Source organism: Talpa europaea (genome assembly GCF_964194135.1).
Source record: "Talpa europaea genome assembly, chromosome: 3".
Classification (NCBI taxonomy): Eukaryota; Metazoa; Chordata; class Mammalia; order Eulipotyphla; family Talpidae; genus Talpa; species Talpa europaea.
The window spans coordinates 78,805,404-78,831,492 of record NC_140069.1 but is presented as its reverse complement, the minus strand read 5'-3'; the positions used below and the strand labels follow the sequence as shown (position 1 = coordinate 78,831,492).

Here is a 26,089-nt window from a genome sequence, read left to right as displayed (position 1 = left end):
ATATCTTTTAAAAATATTTGATGATATTACTTAGTATTTTCTAAAATAAATCCTAAGGCAACAAAAATAAGACTTATAGAGACTTGAAAATAGCATGTTTCTAAACAAGTCATATTTATGGTTTTTAAATCTTACCTGAAGTTCATCTTTAATATTTTTCCTAAAATATTTTAAAAGTAATCGAAGGGTACAACTTAGTTTGTTAAATGATTTAATTGAATCTAATTTTTTTAAAAAAGCTTACATGATTGTAGAGACTAAAAGACACCTGTAATTCTCCCATCTGAGTAAAAAGACTACATATGAAAATGTAATACTTCCTTCAACATTTCAACCTTGTTTTTGTAGAAAAATTACAAATCTTATGTTCATGGAAAATGGAAATAATATCTCTTAAGTGGTTGATCTTAAAGAGAAACTGTGTTTTTATTTTGTGAAAAATCTCATTCTTAGGGCCTCCCTGGTCTTGTAAGGGGTTAAGTCTCAGTGCTATGCTATCACTGCCACACCCTGAGTTCCATCCTGGAGAGGGAGCTAACCCACATGACACAGCAGACTTCTATCTTGCTGCTTCCCTTAGTACAGTATTTCAGTAAATCTGCCTGTTCTGCTTCAGCTACTTTCAAATTTCCCCAGTCTGCCTCTGGTGAATCCTCTCGCCTTCCCCCCAACTTCTGGCCTATACCCCAGTTCTATGCAAAAAAAAAAAAAAAAAATCACATTCTGAAGAATTTGCATTGTCATTAAAAATAAAAGTATATTTTCTGACATTTAACATTATCTGAGAAATTTTTGGAGGATGAGTGCAATACACACATTTTTAAAACTTTTTAGAACAACAATACCAGAGGATCACACACTGACTTTTGTCAATGACATTAACTACTTCTGTTAGGTGAATTAATTATTTCTGTTGTGACATGAATGATATCTCTCAGAGAAAGGAAAGCATCAGGTCTTAGCTGGTCAGAACAAAGTACAGCAAAGCAAAGCCTGAATATTAATTTAATTTTCTTTTTCTTTTTGAAAGACAGGAAATAACCTAGCTTCTCCTGGAATAGAAAAATGTAAACAGACAAAAGTGTCTTTTCTGAGAGGCAACCATTAATCACTACGGAATGGCTGAACAAGAAGGCATCAGATTGCCTGACATGGGGTGCTGGACACAAGTCACCAGAATGCATGGTGGCATGTGCCAGTCTAAATGGACTGGGCCACATTCACAAGAGGACAGTGGAAGAAATATCACTTAGCATCACCTACAGACCATCCCCACTCTCATCTTTTCTAGACTATTTAAATGGATAACATTGCCACTGATTTCCCTAGCGCTGACTCTCTGTAGGAAAAAAATGGAGAGTTGCCTGAATTGGAATATAAATTACCACAAATGCTACTATGTGTAGATTTGCCCAATTTTCCTGTTACTTCAAATATAGAATTGGAGATTTAATTGTTTTATCAAGAATTATTTCATAAATGATAAGCTATTTAGACAAAAATTTTTGAGCAATAACGAGAGGGGAATGTGTTGACCATTTAACTGAGATAGGAGCTGTATGCCATTATAGCTGCTGTATAAAAAGCACTTAAGAGTGCCAGGTGAGGAGATGTCATCAACATGGCAGCAAGGAAACGCTGTAAGACCTCCCATAAAAAAAAAAAAACGTTAATAGGGAGGAAAACCGGCAGGTCCCTGAGAGAACTGGGACACAGAAGATAAACGGGTGACTCTGGAAAACTGCCTGAGGAAGAAAGTTGCCATAAAAGAGGATTAGAAGGAAGGAAAGCTCAGAACCCTGCTACCCTCCCCCACCCACAAAGTCGGCACTCTCCGACCAACAGAAAGAAGGGGGAAAAAAAAAAAAAAAACTAAAACAACAAACAAGAACAAACTACACATGAAGCGGGACTGTGAGTGGAAAGGAACTATTTCAGCCACTGCACCCTGTGAACTGGAACTGTGGAGAACCATGCAGGATTCACAGCGGAGGTGAGCGAACGGCTCTGGGGCCATTGGAGAAAAATAAAGACTCCCAGGAGACCTACAAATAGCCCAAGGCCATACCAGTGCTGATCTCAGTCTGGTGAACAGTTTCCAACACCCCTAAAGGAGCACTCCAAAGAGATGCCTGCCAACACCAGTGGCACAACATCCCAACGCATAGAACTAATTAGAAAGCAAACAACAGGGAGAAGAAAAAATATAAATAACCGAGCAAGCCAGCAGGAGGACACACCACAAAAAGAAACACAGTCACCAGAGCTCAACGATGACATGGAAGAACTTCCTGGTCTATCAGATAGAGAATTAATAATCATCCTGATTAAAAAGCAGAAAGAAAACGAAAAGAAAAACATGAGTTGAGACAGATAATCACTGAACAGAAGAATGAAATTGAGACCTTAAGAAAGGAAAGAAATGAAACACAGGAGATAAAAAGATTACTAGAAGAGATAAAGAACTCTGGGAAAAGCAAAAGCAATGAAAACAGGATCAATGAAATGGAAGAAGGGATCAGCACTCTAGAAGATACAGAAATAAAAAGAGCCAAAAGAGAAAAGGAGAGAGAAGTGCAAATGAAGCAGTATGAGGAGACTTGCAGACAATTATCAGACTCCATGAAGAGAGGAAATGTAAGAGTTATAGGCATTCCAGAAGGTGAGGAGAAAGACAAAGGAATTGAGAAATTATTCAAGAAGATAATTGAAGAAAACTTCCCAAGCTTGATAAAGGAGATGAATATAGACACACAGGAAGCAAGAAGAACTCCCAATTATCATAATGAAATGAAAACTACGGCAAGATACCTGATAGTAAAGCTTGCAAGAGTCCAAGACAAGGAAAAAATAATGAAACTGGCAAGGGGGAAGAAACAGATAACTTATAAGGGAAAACCAATCAGGCTAACTTTTGACTTCTCTGAAGAAACATTATGGGCAAGAAGAGAATGGAGTAACATATTCAGCAAACTTCAAGACAGCAAATGTCAACCAAGAATATTTTACCCTACAAGCTCTCCTTCCTCTATGAAGAAAAAATATGGATGTTCACAGACAAACAGAAACTCCAGAAATTCATTACAACTAAACCCCCACTCCAAAAAATTCTACAAGATGTCCTAAAGCCAAAACCAACAGAGGAATGAACAAGAAGAACAGAATAAAGCAAGGAATAAATCACAAAAAAGACAAACAAAAGGGCAAACACAGACACCAACATATCAATATTAACTCTAAATGTAAATGGATTAAACTCATCAGTAAAAAGACTCAGAGTAGCAGACTGGATTAAAAAACAAAATCCAACCTTCTGCTGTCTCCAGGAAACACATTTAACCACAAAAGATAAACACAGACTGAAAGTAAAAGGGTAGAAAACAATCCTACAAGCAAATGGGCCAAAAAAGAAGACAGGAACAGCCATACTTATATCAGATGAAATAGACTTCAAATTAAAAAAAGTAAAAAGAGACATAGATGGATACTACATTATGATCAAGGGTACAATACATCAGGAAGATATAACACTCATCAACATATACTCACCAAATGAAGGGGCACCAAAATACAGTAGACAGTTATTATCAGCTCTGAAAACAGATATTAAAGAAAATACATATATAACGGAGACTTCAACATCCCACTCTCACCAACGGACAGATCAACGAGACAAAAAATAAACAAAGACACTAGAGCCCTAAATAAAGACATAGAACTCATAGACTTAACAGACATTTATAGGACACTGCACCCCAAAAATCTGAGTACACATTTTTCTCAAGTGCGCATGGATCATACTCCAGAATTGATCACATACTGGGCTACAAGACAAACATCAACAGATACATGAAAATCAAAATCATTCCAACTACTTTCTCTGAACATAAAGGCATCAGCTAGAAATAAATCATGAAAAGAAAACAAGGAACCTTCCCACTTCATGGAGATTGAAATCCACACTACTGGAAGACCACTGGACTAATGAGGAGATAAAAGAAGAAATTAAAAAATACTTTGAGTTGGGTCTCCCCCGTGGCACAGTGGTTGAGCGCTGGGTTGCGAAGCTGCCCGCAGCCTCTGCGGCGCCAGTTTGATCCCTGGCTGCTCCTGGGCCACCGGAGGAGGGTCCCACATGGCGCGCAGACCTCTCCTGCCGCCCACTGCTCCCCTCAGCAATGTACTTCGGTCCTTCTGCCTGCTCTGCTCCCCGCTCTGGCTCTCACCCTCCCGCGCTTCTGACTGTACCCAGTGCATGTATAAACAAACAAACAAACAAATAAATAAAACATGCCTCTATTAAAAAAAAATACTTTGAGTTGAATGACAAAGAAGACACCACTTTCCAGAATGTATGGGATACAGCAAAAGCAGTGATAAGAGGAAAATATATAGCAATACAGGCTCACATCAACAAACAAAAAAGAACTCAAAGAAACAACCTAACCTTACATCTCAAAGAACTAGAAAAAGAACAACAACAACAACAACAAAAAAACCCCTAAAGCCAGTAGAAGAAAGGAAATAATAAAAATCAAGGCAGAAATAAATGAATTAGAAATTAAAAAAACAATCCAAAAGATCAACAAAACCAAAAGTCGGTTCTTTGAAAAAACAAACAAAATAGAAAACCTCTAGCAAGGCTCACAAAGAAAAAAATGGGAGAAAACATGTATAAATAGGATTATAAATGAAAGAGGAGAAATCACAACAGACTCAGTAGAAATCAAAAGAATAATAAGAGATTACTATGAACACTTATACGCAAACAAATTTAACAACCTAGAAGAGATGGAGAAATTCCTAGAACAATATAATCATCGAAAGCTGGACAAAGAAGAAATACAACTAAACAGACCAATTACAAGCAGTGAAATTGAAGCAGTAATCAAAGCACTCCCCAAAAACAAAAGCCCAGGCACAGACGGCTTCATAAATGAATTCTACCAAATGCTCAGCAGTGAATTAGTGTCTATCCTACACAAACTCTTTCAAAAAATGGAAAAAGAAGGAATACTACCAAATACATTCTACGAAGCCAACATTACACTAATACCAAAAAACAACAAAGACAGCACAAAAAAAGAAAATTACAGGCCAATCTCCCTAATGAACACTGATGCAAAAATCCTCAACAAAATCCTTGCCAACAGAATCCAACAATGCATCCATAAGATAATTCACCATGATCAAGTAGGATTTATTCCAGGGATACAAGGATGGTTCAACATCCGAAAATCAATCAATGTAATCCAACACATCAACAAAAAGAAATATAAAAACCATATGATAATATCCACAGATGCTGACAAAGCATTCAACAAAGTACAACACCCATTTATGATAAAGACTCTTGAAATTCTCGGGATACAAGGAACATAGCTCAACATCATAAAGGCCATCTATGACAAGCCCACAGCCAATATCATTCTCAATGGTGAAAAGCTGAAAGCATTTCCATTAAGATCTGGAACAAGAGAAGGATGTCCACTCTCACCACTGCTTTTCAACATAATACTGGAAGTCCTAGACAGAGCATTAAAACAAGAGAAAGACATACAAGGAATCCAAATAGGCAAGGAAGAAGTCAAACTATCACTATTTGCAAATGATATGATAATATACACATAGAACCCCAAAAACTCCACAGAAAAACTAATTCAAGTAATCAATCAGTTTACTAAAGTGGCAGGATACAAAATCAACACACAAAAATCAGTAGCATTCCTATACAGAAACAATAAATCTGAAGAAGAAATCAAGAAAACCATTCCTTTTATTATAGAAACAAACAAAAAATCAAATACTTGGGAATAAACCTAACAAAAGAAGTAAAGGACCTATACAATGAAAACTATAAAACACTGTTAAAAGAAATAGAAGTAGACACAAAGAAATGGAAAGACATCCCCTGCTCATGGATCGGAAGAATTAACATTATCAAAATGGCCATCCTACCAAAAGCAATTTATAGATTCAATGCTATTCCAATTAAAATTTCAATGTCATTCTTCAAATAAATAGAAAAAAATATTGATGAAATTCATATGGAGCCACCAAAAACCCTGAATAGCCAAAACGCTCCTGAAAAAAAAAAAAAGAGAAGGGAATGGAGGCATCACTCTCCCAGATTTCAAACGATACTACAAAGCCATGTTAATCAAAACTGCATGGTACTGGAACCAGAACAGACACATGGACCAATGGAACTGAATAGAAAACCCAGAAATAAACCCACAGATCTATGGTCAACTAATCTTTGACAAAGGAGCAAGAATATGCACTGGAGCAAAGAAAGTTTGTTCAATAAATGGTGCTGGGAAAACTGGGTCGCTACATGCAAAAGAATGAAGCTTGACTACTACCTCACACCATGCACAAAAACCAACTCAAAATGGATTAAAGAACTAGACATAAGACCTGAAACCATAAAATATATAGAAGGAAATATAGGCAAAACATGACCTGACATGCACCTCAAAGACATCTTTACAGATGCATCACCCAAAGCAGTGATAGTGAAGGCAACGATAAACAGCTGGGACTACATCAAATTAAAAAGCCTCTGCACAGCATAAGAGACAATAACCAAAACAAAGAGAAATCCCATCGACTGGGAGAAAATTTTTGCACACAACACTAATGATAAAGGACTGATCACAAAAATCTACAAAGAGCTGATGAGACTCAACAAAAACAAAGAAAATAATTCATTCAAAAAATGGAGAGAAGAACTAAAAAGAAACTTCTCCAAAGAGGAAATGCAAATGGCCACCAGGCATATGAAAAAATGTTCAACATCACTTGCAATCAGGGAAATGCAAATCAAAACTACAATGAGATACCATCTCACACCAATGAGAATGGCACATATTAAAAAAACTAGCAACAACAAATGTTGGCAAGGATTTGGAGAGAAAGGAACTCTCCTGCACTGCTGGTAGGAGTGCAAACTGGTCCAACCACTCTGGAAAGCTGTGTTGCGATTCCTCAGCCTACTAAAGATAGAGCTTCCAAATGATCCAGCAATTCCACTCCTAGGTATTTACCCAAAGGACACAGAAACATTAATTCCAAAGAGCACCTGCACCCCTATGTTTATAGCAGCACAATTTACAATAGCTAAGCTTTGGAAACAGCCCAAATGCCCAAAAATAGATGACTGGGTCAAGAAGATGTGGTACATATCTATAATGGAATATTACTCAGCATTCAAAAAAGATAAACATATGCAATTTGCAGCAACATGGATGGAGCTGGAAGGGATCATGCTCAGTGAAATAAGCCAGAAAGAAAAAGAAAAATACTGATGGTCTCACTCATAACAGGAATCTAGAAAACCTAAATAAGGGACCAGGAAAAAGAATAACTATAAGAAAGAAAAAAATCAAAACAAACAACTATGAACCAGAGACACACTTTGGGGGGGGGGGAAGGAGGGATTGGGGTCAAAATCAGGGGGTTGCAATTGTATGGGGAATATGAAAATAAAAAAAAGATATAAAACAATAAAAAAATTACAAAAAAAGCACTGAATTAATATGTTAGACACACTAATAGGAAGGTGTAAAAGATTGGTGTCAGGGAAAAAGGATGAGGAATATGCATAGAAGGCTTTGATCAGGGGGCATGTCTCTATGGGAGACTGGATGTTAAGAAGTGACTCTTCAAAAAGCAAATGCAAAGCCTTCTGTTAGATGAAAATGAAAATGTATTCTTGGAAGTTTGAATTTAATCACAATTAACTGCCGTGGTATGGGTCTCTGGGTGCTTTGGTGGTGGGAAAACTATGGTGACCACACCTGAAGGGAGAAATCCTATATTGTGAAAAAACAAACAACAATGTAAAATAATGATACATCATTAATGAAAAAATGTATATATTATAAAAAATTAATTACCAAATGTTTCAAATAAGCTACTCCAGAATTTAATATATTCATTCCATGAGTTTCTCACAATAACACCTATCCACTATATCTACTGATAGCATTGACTAAAATCATTTTTATTACAAAAAGATTTTTTCATATTCTTTAATTTTCATCACTGATAGGATATAAAAATTAAACATGAAAACAGCAAAAAGTGAGGTAATAGTACTTATTTTCCCACAAATAAAATTTTGCTATGATAAATGTTAGTTTATTCAGTTAAAGCAGTTCCAGTTACCTTTTCCTGATGCATAATGCTTGAAATGTAATATTCATCACAAAAAGGGATGAATTAATTACTCTGCTTTCCAACTTTCAGTGATTTCCTAACAGGCTGGCTTGTAATAAAACAGCTCTGAATTAACTGAGAAACCTAGATCTTGAGATTTCATTAAATTTTGAAATCAACAAATGAAACAATTTCAACAGTCAGATGAGAGAATAGAAATTGCACTTCAAGTGATACATGTACTTAGCCTCCCAATAAGATTTAGGGGAAAAATAGGTAAATTGAAAAAAAAATCTGAAAGATCAGTTTCATCTAGCTGAAAGATTATCATCAACATTATTGAAATTAGAAAGCAAATAATTTGTATTTAATAGATGCTGTTTTGCTGGCAATAAAATATTTCTTGGAATCTCGTTAGAAAAGGATGGATCACAATGAAATTTGGGGTTTACAACTCTGAAGAGTGTCACATTGCTCTAGGAACTCAAACTCATGTGAGCACAGAGGCTGGCACATAGTCAGGGCTTAATAACTGTTTAATGGTTAAATGATTGGGTGAATGGAGAACAAGATGAACAAATGAAATTTTTCAGGAGCATTTTAAAGACCGATGGGGTGGGGACAGAGAGAGAGAGAGAGAGAGAGAGAGAGAGAGAGAAAAAAAAACTATAATTTGTAAAAAGACTTACTTATTCCATGCTTGTCTAAGATTTTTAGAGCTGTACAGGGTAAAGCGTTCTGAAATAAAAAAGAAAAAATAAACAATCTTTGTTTCAAATCATATATTGCAAGTATGTTACAGAAAACTCAAGTTTTAAAAAGACATTTAGCCATATTAGCCACAGCTATATTAGCTAAAGTAGGTCTTAACCTCTGGATGGAATAGTTATAATAAAGAGTGTAACAGAGGATCTTCACATTTTAAACAATGAAACATTGTTTTCTCTTTTTTTAGGGTGATTTATTACATAATCTGGTTTCCTAGTAATTATTTCTTAGAATAACTAAGTTTTAATTGAGTTAAAAAAAGAAATGCAAATTCCATACCTTCATACTCTAACCATATTTATAGAAGAATACTGACACATTAATATCACAGTCAAGTGCAACAGACAGGTTGTTTTCTCTATGAAAACACTTTTGACCTGATACAGTAATACCGGCTTTCCTTTCTCAATCTATTTGCTATATACATATGCTAAAAGTCAAACTACCAAAGTCCCATAATATATATTTACATTTATCATTGAACCATCCGTATTGAATTTTTAAAGTTAACAAATCATGTGTTTGGTTTACCAAATTAGACAATAGAGGAGCATAGATAGATATTGATAATCTCTTCTACTCCCCATCTTTTACTCCTGATAATATAGGTTTATAATGGTTTATCTCTTCACATATTTCTTGTGTTAATAAATACAAGTATATCCATATATACAAATATACACACACACACATATACAGCCTTAATTTTTAAATGGATTGTACAATAAACATTCTCTGAAAATTTTTAGCCGTTCATTGTATTAATATATATTAATACAAACAAGAAAGTGGATATACCAATTGCTTTAAAATTGTATGATATTCCACAGGACAGAAGTACCTTGCGTTATTTGATCATTCTCCTTCTGATGAAATTTTAGGTAGTTTTTAGTTCCCTTTCACGTAAAAGCAACACTGCAATAAATATCCTTGTACATTTGTTTCTATATCCTGACACTTTCATTTCTGTTAAGTTTGTTGTTACAGAATTTGACAAATGGTATGCACATTTAAATTTAACAAATGCTGACAGATTAGTTCTCATTTTCCCACCACAATGAAAAAATAAAGTCTATTTTATATTATGCATCCCACGAATGCAAGGATGTTTCAACATATTCAAATCAATAAATATGATACATCATATTAAGAGAATGAAAGGTGAAAGTTACATGAATCTCTTAATAAATGCAGAAAAAATATGACAAAATTCAATATTCTTTCATGATAAAAATTCTCAACAAATTGGTATAGAGGGAATGAATAACAACACATTAAAGGCTATATATGACAAACCCACAGATCATGTCATACTCAATGGTGAAAAGTTGCAAACTATCTCTCTTAGATGAGGAATAAGACAAAGGTGTCCACTAAAAGTTTTCCTATTCAACAGAGTAGTGGAAGTCTATTCAGAACAATCAAGACAAAAAAGGAGGAAAGAAGAACAGAAGGAAGGAGTGAAAGAAAGGGCACCTGAATTGGAAAGGAAGAAATAAAATAGTCTCTGTTTGAAAGTAATGCGATTTTATAAATAAAAAATTCTAAAGACTCCATAACTCTACCAAAAACCAACAACAACAACAACAACAAACACCTCTTAGAAATAATAAAGTTGTAGGATACCAGACCAATATACAAAATCAGTTGCATTTTTTATACCAACTATAAATTATCTGAAAAAGAAATAACTCTATTTACATTCACAGCAAAAACAATAAAATGATTAGGAATAAGTTTAACCAAGTAGGTGAAAGATCTGTATATTGAAAATGATATGATATTGATGAAAGAAATTGAAAAAGATAGAAATAAATGGAAAGATAGTCCATGCATGTAGAATGATTGGAAGAATTAATATTGGTAAAAAGTAGATACTACCCAAAGTCATCTATAGTTTTAGTGCAATCACTATCAAGATTCCAATGGCAGTTTTGAAAATCAGAAATAGAAAAAAACACTAAAATTTATATGAAACCATAGAAGTCTCTGAACAATCAAAGCAATCTTGATAAAGAAGAACAAAGCTGGAGAAAATACACTTCCTGATTTCAAATTATGTTACAGAGCTATAGTAATCAAAAGGGTGCGGTACTTGAACAAAAACAGTTTAGTGGAACAGAATTGGGGGCCCAGAAATAAGCTCCTGTATATAGGGTTAATTTGTATTTGATAAAGGAGTCACAAAAACTCAGTGGAGAATAGACCATCTTTTCAATAAATTGTGCTGGGAAAACTGTACATTTACCATCAAAAGAATGAAACTGGACTCTTAGCTTACACCACTCACAAAAACTCATTCAAAAAGGATTAAAGGCTTAAGTGGCAGACTGAAACTATAGAAGAAAATAGGGAGAAAAGCTGTTTGATAGCCAAATGGGCAATAAGTAAATGAAAACACCACTAATTATTAGGGAAATGCAAATCAAAAACACAATGAGATATCACCTCATAATACTAGAATGGCTATTATCAAAAGGACAGAAGATAAGTGTTGGCAAGAGTGTGAAGAAAAGGGAATCTTTGGTACACTGTTGGTGAGAACATGAAACTGTATAGTGACTGTGGAGGGGGTCTCAGAAAACAAAAATGGAAGTATCATATGTCCCAGTAATTGCACTTTTGGGTATGTATCTGTGTATCTGAAGGAAACAAAATCATGATCTCAAGACCTTAGCACTCTTATGTTCACTGTAGCATTAATTAGAGTAACCAAGACATAGAAACAACCTAAATGTCCACTGATGAATGAATGGATAAAGAAAATATCACACACACACACCCCAGAATTTTATTCAGCTCCCACCCCACAAAAGAAATCCATCTGTGTTGTCACAACATGGATGCACCTCCTGGAGTGCATTATTCTAAGTAAAATAAGTGACCTTACATGTGAAATGAAAAATGAAAATCAACAGAGAACAGCTTGGTGATTCCCAGGGCCAGGGGATGGGATGGAGTGTGGAAATGGGTAGTAAAAGGGTAAATACTTCCAGTTGTAAGATGAGTACATTCTGGGGATATAATGTAAAGCATTAAAACTATAGTCTACAACACTGTACTGAATATCTGAAAGATGCCAAGAGAGTTATATTTTAAAAGTTCTCAACACACACACACACACACACACACACACACTTGTAACAATATGCTACAATGAATATGTTAACTAACCTGATTGTGTAATTATTTTGTCATGCATACCTATTTAAAATCACTACATTGAACCCACTAAATTTACAAAATGTTATATATCAACTATATTTCAATAAAACTGGGGAGAAAAGAGAGTTTTAGCAAAATAAAGCAAGGAGCTATGATGCAGAGTGACAGGCATGACAGGACATCAGACTTGGTGGTGAGTGAAGGGCAAACAAAAGTCAACCAACGAAATAAACAGCGTTCCCATTGGGAATCTGGTTGGAATTTCATTCAAATATATTTTTATTTGAAAAGGATGATCCAAATTTTCGGGCTTAACAATATGGCCTGTCTTTCCATTTAGACCAGATTGATGTGTACGTCCTCAATAAAATTAAATAGTTCCTTTTTCATGTTGATCTCATTTATTTTTATAATTTTTGATCTAATTTCTTTTTAATAATTTAATAATTTCTTTTTAATAATCACTTAAGTAATAGGCTTAATTTTGCTTAAGACTTAAGTAATAGGCTTAATTTTGCTTAATATTGGTTGGTGTGTTTCTGTCCATGTTGCTTGCTTTTCATTGTAAACTTCTAAAGGAGAGATTCAGAATGTTTTATATTGCTTTTGTTACAGTATGTTTGAGGCATAAGAATATCATTCTATAAAAAGAACAAAAAGAATCTTAAAAACAGACAGCTTCTTATCTCTAGACATAGAGTTTACTCAAAAGGAGTGACTGGGTATACTGTAGGATAGTTCATTCATTCAACTACTTATTGAGCTTCTACTACTATGTGCCAGGTATATTTCTTGGGGCTGAAGATATAGGTGGCAATCAAACAGAAAACACTCCTGCCTGCAGGAAACCTGAATTCCAGTAGGAGATGTGTAGGCAGGAGTGAGCCTGGAGGGCAGGGGGCTGGCATAGGGCATCCAGGAGACAGCAGTGGTGGGTGAGACTGAGACTGGCAGGGCAAAAGGACAGCTCACAGAGAGCCTTTGTGACATTTAAAATATGATCTAGATTTTTTTTAAAGATATATTTATGCATACAAGAACCGCGATGTAAGCCAAAGGTGGGGGGGATGAGAGGACCCACCAGAGAGAGTGGGGAGCAGAACTGGCAGATCCACCAAAATACACTGCAGAAGGGAGCAGCGGGTGAGGCAGGAGAGGACTGCCGTACCACATGGGTTTCTCCCTGGCTGGGGATCAAACTCCTGGTGCAGTGGCCGGGTGACAGTTGCCAGTGCTCTCTTTAACTCCTCCACCACCAGGGAGGCCCCTGGTGATTTTTTTCCTTAAGGATTACTCTGACTTCTGTTTGGAGAATACACACTGGGGCAAGTGTGGAAGCAGGAAGACCAATAAAAGGTTATGACTGTTCAAGGGAGAGATAACATAACTTTGGGCTTGGTAACCAAGGGGATGCAGTGAGAAGGGGGAATCCCTCTGACACTATATTTTAACTTAGAACCAGTAATATGTATTGATAAATTGGTAATCGGATATGGCAGAAAGGTAAGAGTTAGGATGACTCTAGGTTTCAAAGATGTGGGCTTCATATGCAACTCAAATATTATGCTGAAAATGCATGTGTCTTTGTGATATTGCAGAAGGTATTTAAAGTTCTCATGGAGTATCAGAGTCATCATGCAAGCAGAGGCAGTTGTCAAAATATTGAATAACCTAGGCACAGTACAGAAAGCAGCCATTCTGCAGTGCTAGTGTGCACAAGCAGAAATGAGGTCTGATTATAAATATTCACTGCTGCAAAGCTATAGGTAAAGGTGCTCCCCAACAATTACGTGCTTATTTGTTTCAAAAGAATGTCTCAATTTACTCTCTAGTAGAGAGCATTATATAAGATGCAACATAATTCAGCTGGTTGGTGTAGAACAGAAATTTAAAGGCCTATTCTATGTTTAAGGATTAACTGACAGGAAGAAATAGGAAGAATAATTCTTTTTATAAAGGTTTAAAAATTGTTATCTAAGTTCTGGTATTTAAAAAGCAAGAAATATTTTTTAAATTAATTACATCAAATGTGCTTGTAAAACAAATTTGATCTCCTTAACTTTGTACTCCCCACAAAGCAATTTTAATAATATGCTGTGATTCCAGGAGGAACAAGAATTCCATTACAGATAAAATTAATACAATCTTGCATTTACAAGTAAATTATTATTCTTAGCAATTAATGACTGCACATAAATATTAGTTCTAAGAATTGCTTCTATTTAGAACTTGACAAGATATGCAAATGAAATTTTTTTTTCAGAAATACAATCTGTCGATTTTAGCTGTACTTAAGAGAGCCAAAACTCATAGCGAAACATGCCACATGAAAGAGGGAAAAACCAGGAAGAACTATTCCTACATTTACCTTCTATCACTTCACAAAAACTCTTTCAGCACCTGTCACCTGGACGCCTGCTTGCATGCCAAGTGTTGGGCTGGACAATGGGCACAGAGAAGTCACTAAGTCCTGGGGACCATCCAGTGGCACAGAAATATAAATACAATTTATAAATACAGGTGACAGTGCTACAATGTAGACATGGGCATAGTCCCCTGGGAGCCCAGAGACAGTCATGAACTGCATCTGTTTCTTTTCCAAACTAAGCTAGGAAAAACTCAAATACCTGAAGAAAAGGCAAATGCCTTCAGTAACATATACAGGACCTCTTGTAGCCAACATCTTTCAGATCTTAACTGCCAGATCACACAATTTCAAACAGAGTGGTATCTAGCATTCTCTGTAATGAGTATGCATTAGCATCTATAATTAAACTAAAATATATATATTTTAAAACTATTTCCACCCTAAACAAAGGAAATGTTCTCTTAGAATAAAAGCAACAGAGCTAGGTAAGTTTTGCAAACACAAAGGCGTTTAAATCATTGTCCCAAATCAGTAACAGTATTTTATAAAATATTCAACTGTCTATGAATAATTTTATAAGATTATTCAATTATTTGCATATGAGTGTTCTATACTGCTTTACTTCAGTTAAGTTTACTTTGTCTCTTACTACTTTAAAGTGAGTTTTCTCTTTCCAATTATGTTTAAACTAGAAGTTTAGAATGCCGTGATTTAAAGCATTAGCTAACTCATAGCATCACTGAGCAGTGCAATTAATTTAAACCTGCAGGCTGATTTTCACCTTCTCTTGGAGCAGGGACACTGCAGAGGATGATCACACACAGCAGGAGACCAGGGAGGAGAGTGTGGAGCAGAAATTGCTGGCAATGAGACTGGATGGAGGTGGGGGGTGGGCAGGGGACAGACAGCTGTAAAGGTTTTTCCCCAACCTGCCATGCTTAAGCTCTGCAATTCATTGAGATTCCACAGGAAAACAACTGGAGAACCATGCTCTATATAGTATTCTAAAGTTTCGCACCTTGAAAAAGCTCAATCTACAATGTCTTTAGGCATCATGAAAACAGACCAATCCGCATGAAGATAAACCCTAAATAGGAACTTACTCATTTGCTTGTAGGTATGCACTGGATACTCCTGGAGAATAATTTTAATTTTTATTCTGTTTGTTTCCCTTCCACGAATGTTTGGGTTTTTTTTTTTGTGTTTGTTTGTTTGGTATTTTATAAGATACTGCTGAATTTTTAACTGCAATAACAGGAAAACATGTGAGTAAAGAGTTAAATCAACCAGTTCCCCCCACCTTCCCCCCAAAAACAAAGAAAAAAAAAATCTCAAAAATATTTAAAAGACTAGAAAAGCTAAACCAGAGGGGTGCTAGGGTAGGGGCTGGAAGACAAGCAACAGAGATGACATATTTATAAGTGTCAAACTTTAATACATCTTTTGTAAAGAAATTTAATATTATCCAATGTAAATAATACCATGGAATAAGTATTTATATGTCAATATAAAAATGGGTCTTCCAAAATGCCATAGTGTTTGAAATAATAATTAACTCCTCTAAACTCATCAGAGTTTATACTCTTAAGAATTATTTTGCATTTTAACGAATGCATTTACACTTTCTTACTGAGCTTGGAAGAGAACGGTGACATGAGTAATTTATTTTTTTGTTCATTCTAAAATATTAAATGTGTGCTTACTATTTGCCAAGTACCGTTCTATGCACTGTGGACGCAGCACTATACAAAACATAACAGGTCATATGTTACCTATAATAAATGGGACCAAGACGTAGTAGCAGAAATCTATATTCACAAGTATTCAAAAGAATTTTTACGCAAACTTTACTTTCTATTTATTTATTAGAAAAAACAAACTAGCAGTCAATGTTTCAGTTGATATTCTGATTAATATAGAGAAAAGCTGGATTATAACCATGGATAGGCCTCCTTGGTGGTACAAGGGGTTAAGATGCAACCTATGAAACTATCTGCAGCCACTGCAGCACGAGTTTGATCCCCAGCCAGGGAGCTACCCACGTGGCACAGCAGACCTCTCCTGACTCACCCGCTGCTCCCCTCAGCAATGTATTTCAGTTAATCTGCCTATTCTGTACCCCATTCTGTCTCTGGTGACATCCTCTCACCCCTCTCACACACCTCTGGCCTGTACCCCAGTTCTTGTATACATAAATAAAAAAAAATAAATCTTTTTAAAAAAATGCATAGTCCTTAGACTAGAAATGAAGAAGAATTCCTGTGCAGGATAAGTGTTTATCCCTAATAGAGCTAGAATTGTTCCAAAATATGGAGATTTTTAGCTTTAAAAAACCATAGCAACCCAAAAGGCATTTTAGAAATAATATGTAGGCTTGTACAACTGCAATCCATGATTTTTAAAATACTTGATAACCCCCAAATATATAATGGCTGAGGTATGACACCACTCCAGAATTATCAGCAAGAGACCTGGACATATATTAATGCTGAGCAGAACTCACTGCCCACCAGGGTCACCCGGAGGGGCCACCTTCACGCTGAGCGGTCACCCTCAGTCCTGACAGCAGGATCCTGCAAGCATGTGGCCCTCGCTGGGCTGCAACAAATCATCCTTCAATTAGCAACAGTGTGCATTTTAAAATGAATAAACTCTGAGCAACACCTAGAAACAAACACTCTGCTATATTCAATAAACATTTTTACTTCCAAAGGTGTTTTTCTTTTTTTTTTTTTAAATATTTTCTAATGAATGTATATACATTTTTTTTTTATAGAGGCATGCTTTATTTATTTGTTTGCTGGTTGGTTTGTTTGTTTTGTTTATACATGCACTGGGTACAGTCAGAAGCGCGGGAGGGTGAGAGAATTCACCAGAGCCAGAGCAGGTAGCAGAGCAGGCAGAAGGACCGAAGTACACTGCTGAGGGGAGCAGCGGGCGGCAGGAGAGGTCTGCGCGCCATGTGGGACCCTCCTCCGGTGGCCGGGGAGCAGCTGGGGATCGAACCTGCGCTGCAGAGGCTGCGGGCAGCTTCGCAACCCAGCGCTCAACCGCTGCGCCACCGGGGAGGCCCCCAAAGGTGTTTTTCTAACTTACATACAAATGGGGGTTTGTGAGTCCATGTTTCTGGATGAGGTCTTCAAACCATACAACCTAAAAGTCATAGAACACTTCTTTTTCCATAATATTTTTCAAGTTTATTTTTTAAAGGTATTAAAACAGAGCTGTTTATTTCAAACTACTTTTTTGCTGGTTACAAAGAAATGCTCATTGTAAAAAGTATTCAATCATGCAGAGATATAGAAAAGAAACAAAAGGATGTCCATCTTCCAGATAGATGCCACTATTAGCTAGACTTAGTAACATACATATATATCAGAATTTTACCAAAATGGGATGAAACATACAACTAATTTATAATGTTTTGTACTTTTTATTCCCAGCTGTCTAGTAATTATAGATCTGGAGCCTTACTATATTGGTTGCACAGGCATAATCCTAACCACTACCATGTGTTTTCTATGAAGGGAAATAAAGTTTGATCAGTTAAGTATTTATTAAAGTTTAAAGTATACTATTTACAAATAAGAAAAACCTTTAAGGTTCTTGGAAAAGAATGAAAAGACTGTGTGTGTAACTCTCTGTAGTCTAACCACTTCATTCAAATGACTAGACTAAGATCAGATTGAGTTGCTTAAAGCCGTGATGCAGGACTCTGCTCCCAGTCTCTAATTAGCTATCAAATAGCTGAGAAACCCAAGACTCCTCAGTGATTTTTAGCAAAGATTTCCTTTGGCCTATGCGGTGTGCAAATATAAACTAACTTTAGTGCTCATACTATAAGGGAGGTGACATGGGTCTCATCTTTTCGAACATGGAGAATCAAGACACATACATACACTGAAACCCTGCACACGCTGTCCATGTTCCGCAGTTCATAAGTGGCAGGGCAGGGGTTTGAACCCAGAGTCTGAATCTGGAGATGATGCGCTTAGCTACTAATCCATGACACCTGTGTGTCACAGAGTGCCTTGAAGGGTAACCCCAGTAGTAAACAAAGCCAGCAGCAGCACAAACAAATCAAATCTCCATTAACTCCAATAAAATACCTGCACATGTCTAACTATACAACATTCTGCAAAAGGCAAAACTAGGTAGAATAACTAGGGGTTAGGGCAGGAGAAGGATGGATAGGCAGAGCACAGGATTTGTTTTTAGGACTGTCTGATACTAAAAAGGTGGACAGATGTCCAAACCCTCAGAATATTCAACACCGGCGGTGAACCCTCATGTCAACTATGGACTCTGAGTTACAAAGTCAACTATGGACTTTGAGTCTATATAGGTCCAGCAACTGTTTAATAGAGATACCACTCTTGTGGGAGATGCTGATAATGGGAAGGCTGTGCATCTTTAAGAGCAAGGGGTATATGGGAAATTTGCACCTTCTCTTCAAATTTGCTATGAGCCTAAGACTGCTCTAGAAATAATCTGATTAGAAAAACCAAAATGCACACAAAGAATTCACTCAACACTCCCCACTCAAAACTCCTTTCATGGCTATGAATGCCTCACACCCTGTTAATCAAAGGATAATAAGTGCCTTGTGTTAATAGGAAGTAACCAGACAAATGTCTTCCAAAGTCTGGTGGACCCTGGATACATTACTTAGAGCTGATAAGAGTGCCTGACCCAGAATGCCTGTTCTCTTTTGCTACTATCACAACTATTATTAATAATATGCTTGAAAAAACTGACCACGTTGCACGGTGATGTCATACACATATGGGGCAGATGTGTGATATATTGAAAGCAATATTACTCCAGGGAAGGTAAATACATAAGTTACCCTAAATACCAATATTGAGGCAATGGTTAGATAAATGAATAAAAATCACAGAACTGTTAATACTCTTCTAAATCCTTATATGTAATTCTATGATTCTAATATATAGTGGAGATTAAGGATTGGTATTTTCTGAGATTGTAAACTGTTCTTTTCTATAGTCAAGATTAGAGTGACTCTAAGGCAAAAGCATGTGTGTACATATACATCTTAGGTCCTTTCTCAATGACCTGCATTATAAATATTATTGCCTGTTAGCTCTCAAGGCATTCTAAGGGTGCTGTATTAAGGGTTGATGTGAGTGAAGAAAATTTTATCGGTTCTTATAACTGAGCTAATTATTTAGTAGTCAGTTTATCATCCTATTGGTCTAACTTGAATATTCGAGGGCTAAAATATTACTTGCATCTTAAATAACAGACGCCAAGATTTTTCTTTGCATCTACATACTGGCATAAGAGTTATTATTCCACAAGCACGTATTTGTATGGCATAAGTCTATGATAATGGTTTAAAAGATTTTTTTTAAATTAACATTATTTTAAACAAATCAGTAAACTTGAATCACTTCTTTTAGCCAGGAAAAGCTGACAAGCCTGGAAGTCAGAAAATTTGGAATGAGAGATTAGGCTGTTATTCTGAAAATATTTCTTCTCTCCCCTGTCCCACCTTTATCAGTGGGGTCTGCTTCTTTGTCCCATTGTAGTTATGTATGAACGATGGAATGTCAGTGGTACTGACACAGCTTGAAATGCGCCTTGGCATTGGACTTGACCTCTTGTGCTACGTTTCTTTGTTACAAGAAGAACATTATTTTGTTACTGCCATTCCAAGAAGGATGAGAGATGTGTGGAAAGATAGGAACTCAAACCGCAGCTTGGCGGCAAGTCCTGCAGACAAGATTATCTGAAATCCAGCTCACCCGGAGGTCCAAGCAATTAGCAAATCCTTATCAGTGTGGGGCACTGGCTTGAGGTGGTTTGAGCACTATGATAATGGAATTGACTGATACTCTAGTTTTGACCCAGTACTTTCTACCTTGAACCATGAGGCAGGACTTTCCTTGCCCAGTTTCCTGTCTACCTGCCCTCTTACTTTGATTTTATAATATAACACACATGAAATAATTTGGCAAACAGTAAAAAGAAAAAAAAAAAAACAACCAAAAAAAAAAAAACTGTCCAATGAAAATCACATCACCAGCCAATCAACCCTTAAAATGCTTGCATTAGTTTGTTCCTAAGAATTTTCAGATGCTAAAAACTCTACACAGATTTTCAGATTATTAAACTGCAAGCTGTTCTCTGTGTTTCCAATGTCCCAGACACTGAGGACAGGAAATTCTTTCATCCTTATTTCAACCACATAGTCATGAATCTCTCATAGCGGAATGGCTTCTCAAGACAGTCAGTTGTGCAAGGGTTTGGCAATGGGGAGTACTACTCCTTCCTGGGGATAGTCTGCTACTCAAGTTACTGTGGTCGAGACATAGTAACAGTGATCATTTTCTTGTCTTAGATCCAAACTTTCAACACCCTTGTTCCCCTTGCTGAAATCTTGATTTTTAAAGTCTTTGGAAAGGTGTCTAAAAGTTCAGGGTCAGGAGACCCAGAGGACTTTTTGCAGTGCATAGATTTCTAGTTATACATTTGGGAGCATTTATTGTGAGAGGGATATATATAAAACACCAAGTGACAACATAAAGGGAGCAAAACATGGATAGGGTTGGTTTATGGGAATGCCAGGAGTATGTGACAACTCATCCTACTGTACTTTTTAAGGAGACAGTTCTTTTAATACATTGAAAATCATCCATGTCTTCATTTAATGTGGTCTCTACTTTTTAGGCTAAATTTCCAATTCTTTCCTAAGAATGATTTTCCTGAATCACACAAATTGGACAGTTTACCAGATTTTAATCTTTAGGTGATATCGGCAGTTTCTGAAGATGAGTCTTTATTTGGTGATTGGCATTCCATGTCAACTTTGGTGAGATGAAGTGTGGATAAATCCCAAACTGAATTTTATAGCATTTCAGAGAATAAGAGTGGTAAAACCAGTTTGCTTAGGAATTTTCTGTAGGTAGTAAGGCTACAATCAAACAAACTTTATTTCCCCTTGTAGATGTAACCTTACTACATTTTTTTCTAAAATTTTCTAGACAATGTCAGTATCCATCATTATCAATGCTCTCTAGTGAAAATAAATGGGAAGTATTTCAAGTCAATAGTGAGAAAGTCAGTACAGAGGTTTGCACTGAAGTGGGTTTCTACAATTCATGAAAGTATTTTCCAAGATAGATCTGCCTATTGGGAGGAACTGAATTATTATTGTTCATTTTTGAGTAACTGTCAAGATTTTGGGCCATTTCTTATTTCATATTTGGCCATGTCTATGACTTATTTTATATCCACGGTTGGCCACCTGCAGATCCATAGGGAAAACACTGTCTCCAATGACTAGGGCACTGCTGCTAACTGATGTGAGAATAATTTTTCCCGGAGGCAGGATTTGACATCATAGACTTTTCTTAACTCTGAGCTATAAGAAGAAATACCAATCAAGAGGAGATCACACTTGATGTGATTCCTCTTCCCAGCTCTGTCAGAGGTCCGTGACTTTTTGTAACCAGTAGATCCTTTTGAAAACATAAAATATCAATTTCCTCCCCTGCCCAAAAACCCTCCAGTGATTCCTCTCACACTTCAAAAAAAAATCCTACCTCCTCATCTAAGACCTAAAGGACTCATCCACTCGATGGCCTCCTCCTGTTCTCTCCATGGTCATACTTCTCCAGCCACATTAACTTGTAATTTGTCTACATTTTTCTCCCCTCTTATATGTAAGCTCCATCAGGAAAGAAGATGTTCTGCTGTATTCAGGACAGTATCTTCAGCGTCTGCCATGCTTCCTGGGTCCTAGTGAGCACTCAGGAAGAATCTGAGCTTGTGAGTGCATCTGAAGCATGGACATGCTGACTGAAACATGGCATGTCAACGTTAGCATTCTCTCTCCAGCTCACAGGCCCTGTGACCACTCAGTACCACTGTAGCAGAGTATAAATATGAAAGCAGATGATCTCATTTAACTCTATGAGCTGGACAGAACCTTCTGGAAGAGTGAGGAAGATGTCTCTGCAGGTCACATCGTGGCATGAAGATACGCTTCTCTCAATCTTCCTGCATGGACTATCCCCCTCCAACTTCTGCTTTCATGGCTTTCCCATCACACTCAAGAGCGTGAACAGAGGGGCAAGGGTTCAAGCTTCCTCAACTCTGCAACTCTGAAAATATGTACTAAGAACCACATGTCAGACACTAGACATCCACAGAGGGCATTTTGAAATTGACAATTTATGGGAAGGGCTTAAAAAGAGGCTTGTACTTAGCAGGTGGAGGGGAGTTCTGGTATCTGTAAAATAAATCGTGTTTAAGATGCCAAGGCAGGGGCTGAGAAGAGTATGACAATTCTCCAGCCTGGTTTGATGGCTACAGCTGAGGAGGCTGAGGAAGAGAGTTGCAGATATCAGTGAGAATAACAGGCTGGGGATAAGAAGACCTGCCTTTGAGTTTTGGCTCTACAACACACTAGAGATGTGACCCTAGGCATGCCACACAATCTGTCTGAGCCTCAGTTCCCCAGTGTCCTGGTCTGTAAGATGGGATACAATATTAGGATAATAACTGAGAGTGATCCTAAATACCAAATGAGATAATATATTAAAATTCTACATAAATAACCTACAAGAAAAATGTAGGTTATTATACTATGGTATTAAATACTATGGTATTTACTATGGTAAGTACTATGGTATATACTATTAAATAAATACTATGGTATTCCATTTTTAAATAACGTACATTCTCCCTCTAGAATTAGGAAGTCTAGATCTATTTAGTTTTGAGGCCCTATCCAGGCTTGTGAATAGGCAGGACTTGTGAAATTGTTTACTTCCTTACAAAGCCTTTGTGCAAGAGTTCATACATAAATGTTGCCTTCAAAGTCTGTGTGTTTAGCTTTGGGCATAGAATGCTTAAAATACTACCAATCCACCATTTGCTTCCAAAGCAAATTCTTCTGTATTTATCATGCTTCCTTCATTGTAAGAAAGTCCATCTTCATAATTTCCTTAATCAGATGACCTCTTATACTGACTAACTTTCTCTTAGGAACAGTATTGTTAGAAATGCTCTGTTCTCTTTCTTGAATTGTGGAAAAAAGAATTATTTTCTTTCTAAATTTCATTTGTTTTTATTGCTTCCTGTTTAGCAGCAATCTTTTTCTCCCTGAATTTTACAGTGCCTCCCATTTTGAACTCCCGAATAATAATTGGTTACTAAGTAGCTGTCGAATGTCGCTTTGGTGGGAAACACGTAAGAGACTAACGAACTTACACATGAAGTCTACATTTTATTTTAGAGCCAAACCATGTTATACAAAGTGATATTTGTAGTTCTGAGTATTTTACTAAATACAGAGATCATATTCTGGCTATTTTTTGAATAATCTTCTTTATAAAGTAACTATCGATAAAATGTGCTTTAGAAGAACAATGAAAAGTTGGAACAATACATATGCAGGAGCACAATCTTACCACATGTAATGCTAGGAAAAGCAATGAACTAACCAACTAAAAAACAGTTCGAAACATCTCTGGCCTTAGATTCCTCAACTTATAAAGGAGAAAGCAAAACTAGATGCCTTCTGGGCTTTTTGCAGTTCTTATGTTTAAGTTGTTAAAGTAGTTAGGGCACAACCAAAACTTTACTCACTCTCAGCTCAAGCATTCGGGGTTTTCCTTTACAGCAGGAAATTCCAAAGACTTTTCAGAATTCTCAATTACTCACCTTGATTCTACCAATCTGGAGGGCTTCAAATGTCAACCTGTGCTCTGCCTTGATTTGGGGTTACCACACTTTGGAGTTAGAGTAAGGAGGTGGAGAGTAGGGATGGTTCCTAACTCTTCAGAAATGGACCCTAAACTGCTATTTTCTTCCCCTGGGGATATGTATCTTCCTCTAGTGGAGTGTTAGGGCCAGGTGACAGACTGGGGCTTCCCTGGATGGTCTGGTTACAGAAATACTGTTCTTTCTACACGTCTTTCTTTTTTATCCGTATTGCATGGAAGGACTTGCAGATTTGCTTTCTTTTTCTCAGTCAACGATTTTGTCTCCCCTTGACTTCCTTAAGTCAATTCAGGAAGCACTTTTCACATTGACAGGTATCTGCAAGCCCAAAGCTTTGTTGGAATAACTTTCTTGCTTGTTAGCACCCATGCCTCATACCATATAAATATATTATTCTTCTGGAGCCCCATTATCTTTGTTGTATTATTTGTCTGTACTGGTGCTTGTATACAATATTAATAACTTAAACACTATCTCCCAATTTATATATGCCCACCGGGAGACTCAAATAAATACCTATGCTATACATTCAATAAAATTCAGGGCAACATACATTTTTGAACACCAAATATTACTATACATAGTCCTTGATCTCATCAAGTTCTCTATCTATTAACTTCATTTGCACTGTATCTTAGTTCTTTCCAGAACACATTTATGATGAAGATAAATTCACTTCACACCAAAATAAACAAATGACTCTATGTTTTCTAGAGCAAAGTGTGGCAGAATGAATGACTGTCTTGTTTCTTTCTGCGTCTAACTTTATTCACTTAAAATCTTTTCATACTGTTTTCTTTCCATAGCACTAATATGGGGTAGTTAAAACTCCTTGGAACATTTATAAAGAGCTATGTTCTCACTTAAAATCCATTAAAACCAAGTGGAGTAGTTAGAAAATGCTTCTTGTTTGGTTAAAAAAAAGTGAAAAAACATCTACTTTAAACTGTTAAGTCTCTAGTCTTATAGAACATGGAAGTTATTTTAAAATTTCAGTGAAGTACAAAGAGTTTTCTTGGAGAGCCAAAGAAGACAAAAGAATTCTCAGCACACTGCAGTTTCAGAAGAAAAATATTAAGAGTAAAAATAGTTTCCCAACTCAGTCACTATTTGGGATTGATAATTTATTCCTGATGGTCCCCCCAAAAGAGAGGAAGAAGAGAAAAAGAACACACTTGGCTTCCTCAACAGAAATTATTTATAGCTATTTTCCTGCACAAAACAACAGGCTGTTAGATCTTCCATAAAATCCCTTTCAGTAATTTTATGGTGGGTCTGCATTTTATAATCCATGTTTTATATCCAAGAAAAGGAAAAAAAGCAGCCAACAACAAAGTCATTTTACAATAATTTACCCCAGTGATTTTTATTAAATTTCCAATTTCAATCCTTTCATCCTTCCTATCAAAATTAAATAGACCATGGTTGAGATTATTGTTGTAAATTTAATTATTAAAACTAAACATTTCATGACTGCCACCTACTGGTGAGAAAGAATATGACAATCTATTTTAAAAGTTCTGCGTTTTCTGTCAGATTTTCCAGTTTAGGGTTTACATATTTTACATTAAAAAAGATTGAGTGCTATACAGTAGGTCATTAAATGACCATATATATGTATTTTTAAAATTCAAACATGATGTTTTTCTTGTTACAATTTTTTATTGTCACTATTATTATTACAAGAAGTCACACAGATGGATTGTTGTACCACAACTAAAATGTTGTTTTTTCAGACCATGATGGAATTAATAGTTACTACAAGACTGGCCAGTCAAATTAAGCCAAGTACATAGAGCGAAAATCTCTCTTGAAGGATGTCATAAATTCTATCTTTACAGACAACTTCAAACCAAGATGATCAATTCACTA

General features: G+C 36.3%; 1 protein-coding gene across 4 annotated transcripts in view; it reads right to left on the bottom strand.

The window, feature by feature from the left end:
- Positions 1 to 26,089, bottom strand: part of CDK14 (cyclin dependent kinase 14) — a gene marked incomplete at both ends in the record, with an annotated part of 470,170 nt that overhangs the window by 35,181 nt on the left and 408,900 nt on the right. For all 4 annotated transcript variants that reach the window (XM_084229436.1, XM_084229437.1, XM_084229438.1 and 1 more), the window contains one exon: positions 8,853 to 8,901. In XM_084229436.1, coding sequence (XP_084085562.1) covers positions 8,853 to 8,901 — 49 coding nt within the window. The remainder of the gene's footprint in view (positions 1 to 8,852; positions 8,902 to 26,089) is intronic.